The sequence below is a fragment of the Saccopteryx leptura genome, chromosome 1 (assembly GCF_036850995.1).
Source record: "Saccopteryx leptura isolate mSacLep1 chromosome 1, mSacLep1_pri_phased_curated, whole genome shotgun sequence".
Taxonomy (NCBI): domain Eukaryota; kingdom Metazoa; phylum Chordata; class Mammalia; order Chiroptera; family Emballonuridae; genus Saccopteryx; species Saccopteryx leptura.
Genome location: NC_089503.1, coordinates 54455009 through 54464262, shown reverse-complemented (window position 1 = coordinate 54464262; position 9254 = coordinate 54455009). Strand labels below are relative to the sequence as shown.

The window sequence follows — 9254 nt, the reverse complement described above, 5'->3', positions numbered from 1 at the left end:
TTTCTTCAGATTTTTAAAATGTATTCATTTTAGAGAGGAGAGGAAGAGAGAGAAGTGGGGGGAAGAGCAGCAAGCATCAACTCCCACATGTGCTTTGACCAGGCAAGCCCAGGGTTTCGAACTGGCGACCTCAGCGTTCCAGGTCAAGGCTTTATCCACTGTGCCACTACATGTCAGGCCAATTTTTGCTTTGTTGCAGCAGACAGCCGAGTCTGTGTTTGCATTGTTTGGGTACAAAATTGGTATAATAGACATTTTCTTAAGATGTTTAATGGCCAACAAGCACATAAATCACTTGCACCTCACTAGTCATTAGACAAATTCAAATGAATACCCCAAGATATGATTAGTGTATATCCCTTAAGCTGGCTGTAATTCTTTTTAAATTAGCCAGCATTTGGAGATTTTGCGGAAGCATTAGAGTCCCTGTACATCACTGGTGGAAATGTAAAATCGTATAGGAGATGTGGAAAAGAATGTGACAATTACTCAAAAGGTTGAACATTATGGTATGACTCAGCAATTCAACTCCTAAATATGCCCCAAATAATCAAAGACAAATGTTACAACAAAAACATATATACCTATGTTTATAGTAATGTCATTAGCCAAAAACGAAATGTCCTCAGCTGCTGAATGGAGGAACAACTTGAGGCATTACTACAAAAGGGAGTATTTTTCATCTAAGGATGAAGTATGGATATATGCTGTTCAATGAACTTTGAAAGCATTCTGTTAAGTGGGGAAAAAAACCCCAGATACAAAAGGCTACATGTTTTCTGATTTCACTTACATAAAATGTCCAGAATAAGTATAAACATTGAATCGATAAAGCAAATTAGCTTTTGCCGGGGGCTGGAGGAAAAGGGCATTAAGGAGTGACTAATGGTTATAGGGCTTTTTTTTTTGAGGTAATGGTAATACTCTAAAATTATATTGTTTTGGTTGTTGCACAGCATTCAAAATGTACTAAAATACAGTTGTAAATTTTCAAATAGTTTATTTACCTTTTTTTTTTTTTGTATTTTTCCAAAGCTGGAAATGGGGAGGCAGTCAGACAGACTCCCGCATGCGCCCGACCGGGATCCACCTGTCATGCCCACCAGGGGGCGATGCTGCCCCTCTGGGACGTCGCTCTGTTGCATCCAGAGCCATTCTAGCGCCTGAGGCAGAGGCCACAGAGCCATCCTCAGCGCCCGGGCAAACTTTGCTCCAGTGGAGCCTCGGCTGTGGGAGGGGAAGAGAGAGACAGAGAGGAAGGAGAGAGGGAGGGGTGGAGAAGCAGGTGGGTGCTTCTCCTGTGTGCCCTGGCTGGGAATCGAACCCGGGACTCCTGCACACCAGGCCGACGCTCTACCACTGAGCCAACCAGCTGGGGCCTCAAATAGTTTAAATGGGTAATTTTCTGACATGTAAATTTCACCCCCCCAAAAAGATCAAGTAGAAAAAACACTGCTGAAGTGTTCTCTACATATGTATCTGTTGATCATTTTCTGTAAAATAAAAGAATATTTATGTCTAAGAATACAAGAATGGTTAAAGAAATTGTGTAAATGCCTATGATGTAGTTTTATTCAATCATATTACCTATGATTCCATCCTGTTTTGATGTGATTATTACATAGCATTAATTGAAAATGGCAGAATTTATTTTCTAATATGGTATTATCTGAACTTTTAAAAAATATATATATAACAAAGGTATATTAAAAAATGTACCAGAAAATATCTCTATATTATAGAATGTGTTTCATATATCTCTTTCTTATTCACTTTATTTTTTCAATTAATAAAAACATACAGGAATGACTCATTATTTAATTAAACTCGTTTAAAAAATAGAATCAGTTATTGTGCTTTATTATTATTTTTGCAATCACCATCATCACAGTCTCAAAATTTGAGCATGAAAATATTTCTGCATGACCTGTGATGGCACAGTGGATAAAGCATTGACCTGGAGTGCTGAGATCACTGGTTTGAAACCCTGGGCTTGTCTGGTTAAGGCACATATGGAAAGTTACCAGTAGTTACCAGAGGAAGGAGGACGTGAAGGAGAAGGGTGTGGGGGAGAGAGTGGTGGAAGGGAGTAAAGAAAAACAAATATACAGTGACAGAAAATGATTTGTCTTTGGGTGATGGGTATACAACATAATCAACAGTTCAAATGCTATAAAAATGTTTACCTGAAACCTATGTACTCTAATTGATCAATGTCACTCTGTTAAATTTAATTTTCTAAATAAAATTAAAAAAATATTCCTGAAATATATGTATGCATAATAATTTGAACTTTTTATATTTTTCTAAGATGACATGATATTCATCTATGACATTACTTGAAAGAAAAATAAATAAAAATACATATGAATGTATGTGACAGTGATGAAAACTTTCTGAAACACTAAGTTTTTTCCACTTATGTTCTAAAGAGTCTTACACAGAAAAAAAAAACCAGAACTTTTTAATAAATATTAAAATCACTAATTTTCATTATAATTGATTATTCTCCCCCTCCCTACATATAATTCTTCACACAGGCATGCTGATATAGATACATGGATATAAAATTCTTTTATTTGTGGATTATTTTACAAGCAGTAAGAATGTAAAACTTTCACTCCTTTCTTCCTCCAATAGTGTTTAGCTTGATTCCTATATCAGCACTTGTATCTCTAATGTTGTGCAATATTCCCTTGAAATATACAACACTTTTTTTTGTAATTTAGCTCAATAATATGATATCAAGGGAGTTAGCGGTTGATGTCTGTGCAAGTACATATAGTAGAGTCGTGAGGTTTTTTAAACAATACCTCAAACATCTGGACCTAATTACATTCATCCCACTGTTTCACTATCAAGATACTCAAGGTATTAAAGGGCACACAAAAATGGGACTACTGAAAAGAGGTTTGCTACTTTTAGTACTAAGATAAATTTAAGAAAGGCTTTGAGTGTTTATAAATTATTATTATAGTCTCAGAAATACAGATTTGATTCCATACACACATTTGAAGGCATAAGTGTTGTAAAATATTTGGGTTACTTTTGAAAATGTTAATTTCCCAATTCTTAGATTGTGATTCAGTGTATCTTTCCATCATGAATATCTATGTTTTTGTTATTTTTCTAACTAATAGGGATTATTGCCTCTGCTGTAGTGGAAGTAAAATGTAATTTACCCCCGTGATTCACCAGAAGAAACGGAGCAGCTAGAGAACAGTTCTCAATTATGGTCTGAATGCTCTTGCCTCTCAGCTGCCTTTCCACTGATCTCAGAATGAGAATTGAACTTACTTGCTTCAGTTCTAGACAGACTTATTTATAACTGTTTTATCTACTTTGATAGAAAAATGTGCTTGGAGGAACCCATTGTCATATTTAGAAAAGACTGGATTGTAAAATTGAGGATCATGTAGTGAGGAAACATGAGGCTCAGAAATGAGACTAGAGAGCAGACAAAAATGGTGGTATTCTGTGTTAATGTTACTACTCCAACATACTGGCTCATTCACACCATAATATGAGTCTATTTTTCTTGCAGAAAAATTAAGTTTTAAGTATCAAAATTATTTAAATTTATTTTGGAAAAAGGCTAACGTAATTTGTGGTTAATACCACATACTCAGTATATGCTTGGATCTTTAACTGAGAGTTTTGCAGACATATTGGAGAAGAATGTAAACTCCATATATAACAATATCATTGGTTTTATTAGTCAACACTGGAATTATCAAAATAAAACAATAGAGACATATAAAATGTTTATTTCAAGTAAAGAAAACATCTTCTTAAGAATAAAATTGAAATAATCTCAGAGATATATTTTCTATTCTTAATTTATGGGTATGTATATTTTCTCCCATCTTTTTGTTGCTTGAACAAACAGCATTAAGAGTCAACTGTTCAAAAGTATTGTAAGGGAGTAATGAGTAATGATCTTATTTTTGCAATATTTTGACAATTTGTATGCATTAGTCAAATATTGGGAATTAATATAACTAGTCAAATATTTATCAATATTATATTTCTAAGTTATATTGCCATTGCAATCAATTATCAGTGTGTGTAGCTATATATACATATATATATATATAAAAATGTACCCATATATAGAAGTTGTTACAGTTTTCTTAATGACAATTTTCAAAAGACATGTAAAAATATGATGTTGTATAGAAATATTAAATAGAAATTTATAAGCCTGACAGAAAGAAGTTATGACAATTTTGGTAGGTTAGAAAGCATTCTTATATTGTGAACTCATGTTATTCTATTATTTTTAATGCAAATTACAGGGCTTTTGTTAGTCTTTCAATTATTAGCTTAAGTCTACATCAATATTGCTAAAGAGGAAATTGAGGATTAGCTAATAGTTTTCTGTTAGTTTAAGTGTATTTCTCATTTTAAGAATTTCTACCATGACTAATGAAGTGAAAAGAAAAATTTTACTAGTTCTTATTTTGTTTGTGGAAAACTTGGAGATGAAACAATTTAACACAATACTTGCTAACTGCATTGTATCAATCAGTTGTGTCATCTACTGTTTCCCAAAAGTGATCTTGCCCAGCCTTTACTTATTTATTTTCTATTTTGTCTGATATTAATATTTCTCAACTGATTTGAGGCCATACATTTGGCTTGTTACTATAATTGGTGTTAATCAAAAAAATCTTTGTGCATATTTTGTGTATGGTTTGCTTTGCACATTTCTTAATATTTAAAATATGTATTAATTTGTACATGTGTGCATATATTTTATAGCATAATTTTTATATAAAGTCTCTCCATGAAATATGACCAATTTGCAGTATATTTTAATTAATTAAGTTTTATTGTCTAAATCAAAATATATTCTTTTGCCTGCTGACCTATTATTCTTTTTCTACTTTTTGGGTATTTCTTTTGATGAATCTATTTTATGTGGGGAAATTTTTTTCGTCAGAAAATTAGGCTTTCTATTTATTCATGAAATAGACATCATTTTATTTCTTCTGGTGGTTCCTTTTATGAATTCCAAAAAAATTATTTAATCCACAATATAATAATTCTTAAAGTTTATTATAGAATTTATTTCTCCATTAATCTGTACATTAACTCAAAAACATCTATTGATTTCTAATATATATATATGTCTTGCTAGATACTGCAAATAAAAATATAAATATAATATGTCCAAATATTAAAGGTTTGAGTAAACTGTGGTTGATTCAAGAATGTAAATAGGCCCATTTCCCTGTACCCTCCCTCACCCTCCCCCACCCTGGACAATCACCAAACAGTTGTCCATGTCCATACATTTTTCTTTCTTTCTTTCTTTTTTCCTCAAATGAGGCACCTTAAACTTGTATAATTCTTTTAACTGATATCACTTCAATAAAATCAATTTAAAAAATAATATAAGCAATTTTTATATCACCATATTAAAATAAAAAACAAGATTGATTCATCAACAAATACATTCCTTGCCTATGAAGTCTGACACTTTTTCAATTACATCATGTTGAGGAAATTTAAAGGATGACTGCTTATCCACTGTGATAGAGTTGAATACAGCTAGATTTGGTGTTGCAAATGCACACAAAAAAAATAGAGGATTGCCAAATCACAAAGCTAAAAGTATCAGTGTAATGTTAATAGAAATAGCAAACAACAGCCTAACCAGGCAGTAGCGCAGTGGATAGAGCGTCGGAACTGGGATGCGGAGGACCCAGGTTCAAGACCAAGTGGTCGCTAACTTGAGCGATGGCTCATCTGGTTTGAGCAAAGCTCACCAGCTTGGACCCAAGGTCGATGGCTCGAGCCAGGGGTTACTCGGTCTGCTGAAGGCCCATGGTCAAGGCACATATGAGAAGCAATCAATGAACAACTAAGGTGTCCCAAGAAAAAACTGATGATTGATGCTTCGCATCTCTCTCCATTTCTGTATGGCTGTCCCTATCTCTGACTCTCTGTCTGTGTAAAAAAAGAAAAAAAGAAATAGCAAACAAAAACGGTAGGGAACTCTGATCTGGCAGGATCCTGATCATGCTTCAGGTCTAAAAGCACTTGTCTTTTCCTTTTTAAAAAATTTCCTTATATCCTCCAAAGTTTTGCTTTGTTGACATTCTATCTAGCCCTGCATGACATTTTTTCTGATGATACAGAGTGATCTTTGAGGAGCACTCTTATTGATTATTTTGCCTTGGGTTGCTTTGCTATTTCTAAAAGTTCCTTTTTAAAATATCTAACCCTTCATTCTTTATTGTGAGTAGAGATAAAACAGACATGTAGGGAGAAAAACTAAATAAGGAAAAATGATATGACTGATTTGTCCACTATTCTAAAATAATATTGAAGAATATTTCAAAATTTTTATGTTCAAAATTTTTTTTTAATATTCTATGATCTAATCTGTTACCTGTTTCTATATATAAATTTCTCTACTCTCAAATCTTTACATTGGACTTTGAATAAAGAAACACTTTAGAAAAACTGGTTAAGAAGCAAGGCTATAACATCAAATTACAGTTCTCTTGTCCAGTTTCCATGACTTATAATATGGAAGATAATGACCAAGGTCCTGATATCTCTAATACTCTAATCCTCAATCATGAAAGGGTGGAAATAATGTGACCTGCTTTATAGACTTTTTGTGAAGACTAATTGAGATGCTACCACAGTCCCTATTGAATTAGAAATATCCAATAAATATTAGTGGCAGAATGAGAACAGTGAAGATAAATATTTAATAAATAATCCCCCTCTCAGTGGGTGTTTATTAGAGGGAAAGGGTTTGAGGAGGCAGTAAAAGTTAAAAAGGGTCAAATATATGATAATAGAAGAAAATTTGACTGGGTAGTGGGTACACAATGTGACATACTTATTAACCATTGTCATACACTAAATTTAATTTAAAAGTAATTTAGCAGAAAAATAAAATAAAAATCAATGAATAAAAATATGTATTTTTAAATAATAATCCTTGGTTACTTCTGCTTAAACACTATCATAGATATTTCTAAGAATGGTAATCTTGATATTTTTCCTTTTAGTGCAGGATGTTTCAGAACCTCAAAGCTTTCAACATCTCTATGCTCCAGGTCTCTGAGTTCATTCTGATGGGATTCCCTGGAATTCACAGCTGGCAGCACTGGCTCTCCCTGCCCTTGGCTCTGCTCTACCTCTTAGCTCTCAGTGCCAACACCCTTATCCTGATTGTCATCAATCAAGAACCAACATTGCACCAGCCTATGTACCATTTTCTGGGCATCCTGGCCGTGGTAGACATGGGCTTGGCGACCACTATCATGCCCAAGATATTGGCCATCTTATGGTTCAGTGCTAAGGCCATCAGTCTCCCTGAGTGCTTTCTGCAGATGTATGTTATACATTGTTTTGTAGGCATGGAGTCGGGTATCTTCGTCTGCATGGCTGTAGATAGATATGTAGCCATTTGTAGACCACTACATTATCCATCAATAATTAATGAATCTTTTGTGGTCAAAGCAACTTTATTCATGGCACTCAGAAACACCCTAGCTACCATCCCAGTGCCTGTACTGGCTGCTCAGAGACACTATTGCTCACAGAACCAAATAGAACATTTTCTGTGTTCTAATCTCGGTGTCACTAGTCTATCCTGTGATGATAGAACAATCAACAGCCTTTACCAGATAATTCTGGCCTGGACTTTCATGGGAAGTGACCTGGGTTTGATTATTATTTCATATGCTTTGATACTTCAATCTGTGATGAAGCTGAATACAGCAGAAGCTGCATCCAAGGCTCTAAGTACCTGCGCATCTCATCTCATCCTAATCCTATTCTTCTATACAATTATCATTGTTATTTCCATCACCCGTAGTGCAATAATGACAGCTCCCATCATTCCAGTGCTACTCAATGTACTACACAGTGTCATTCCTCCTGCCCTCAACCCTATGGTGTATGCACTAAAAAATAGGGAGCTCAGACAAGGTTTATATAAGGTTCTTAAGCTAGACTTCAAGAACAGTTAATAAGTTAATACATGGTGGGTACTTGCTTTTAAGTTTTTTCCAGGTATATACTCGATATAATATCCAATGAGTGCTTAATGGCAAAAGAACTAAGAAAAAGAGAGGATTGTTGCCTCTTTCAATTATTATAACATATCAGTGACAGCAAATAAAACACAAAATGTGTCAAATATATGGTGACAAAAGATTATTTGACTCTTGGTAGTAAATAAACAATGCAATATACAGCAGATATTGTAATTGTACACTTGAAACATAAATTTTTAAACCAATGTCACCCTAATAAATTTAACAACATAAAAAAGACAGAAAGGGTGAAATATTAAAATCTGGGTTTCAACAAAATCTTAATAAAAAACAATAACATTATGATATCAATTGTCTCAAGAAATTTCTTCATACATTTTTTTGCATATCTTATCTTTCTATGTCTCCTCTGCAGTTTCTGGTTTGTTTGTTTTTGCTCTGGAATGTCTTTCTCCATTTCTCACATTACAATAGTGAAAATACTGATTGCCAAAATTGATTACTCATTAGTTCAAGACATTTTATAATTAGTTGAAATAATTATTTTTTCCTATTACAAATGCCATAAAGCATTTTTATTGTCTATGTTTTGTCTGGGAAATATTTTCTGGAATAATTAAACATTGTCCAAAAACCATATCTTTCATGCATCGCTCCATGATGGTACTCAAGAATCCATTTAGACACCAGCAAAACAAGAATTTAAAATCATGAGAATAAGACTATTAAAATATTACAATGTGAATGTCTAGAAAAGATACCTTTAGAATATTAACATAAATAGCTGCCTTTATAATGATATGAATTTAAAATCCCTTATATTTTCATATTTTGGACTCAGTATAACTGAAACTATTAAGTACTTAGGGCTTGTGTAATTGTAAGGTGATTCACTTGGGTTTCATGTTGATGAATTAAGAAGGATTGAAAGGGCAGTTCCTGGAAAGAACAGTAATGTTACTGGGGATAGTGAGCAATGAGAAAACAAAGTGAATAAAACATTTAATGTAATTTATATTGAGTGGAGATGCACTCTCATAATTTTACTGTTTCTAAAATATATATAGCAAACATAAAAAGTTGCTAGGAATTATTTTCATATTTCCAATGCCATGATTGCACTACCCTTAAAAAAATCCTCAATGATCATAACCAAAATACCATGGTCATTCACAGGAATAAATTTCTGGTCATGTCTTAGATCTTTTATTCTTCTATCCCAGACTG

General features: G+C 33.4%; 1 protein-coding gene across 2 annotated transcripts; it reads left to right on the top strand.

Moving 5' to 3' along the window:
- Positions 1-2821: 2821 nt before the first annotated feature.
- On the top strand, positions 2822-9005 carry LOC136388805 (putative olfactory receptor 56B2). Of its 2 annotated transcripts, none has more exons than XM_066360613.1 (2): positions 2822-2871; positions 7035-9005. In XM_066360613.1, exon 2 carries the CDS (start codon positions 7041-7043, stop codon positions 7998-8000), a length of 960 nt encoding a protein of 319 aa, XP_066216710.1. In that variant the 5' UTR covers positions 2822-2871; positions 7035-7040; the 3' UTR covers positions 8001-9005. The 2 variants fall into 2 exon arrangements, with proteins under 2 accessions (XP_066216710.1, XP_066216711.1); XM_066360614.1 differs by having other exon boundaries at positions 2856-2910.
- The last annotated feature ends 249 nt before the right edge of the window (positions 9006-9254 follow it).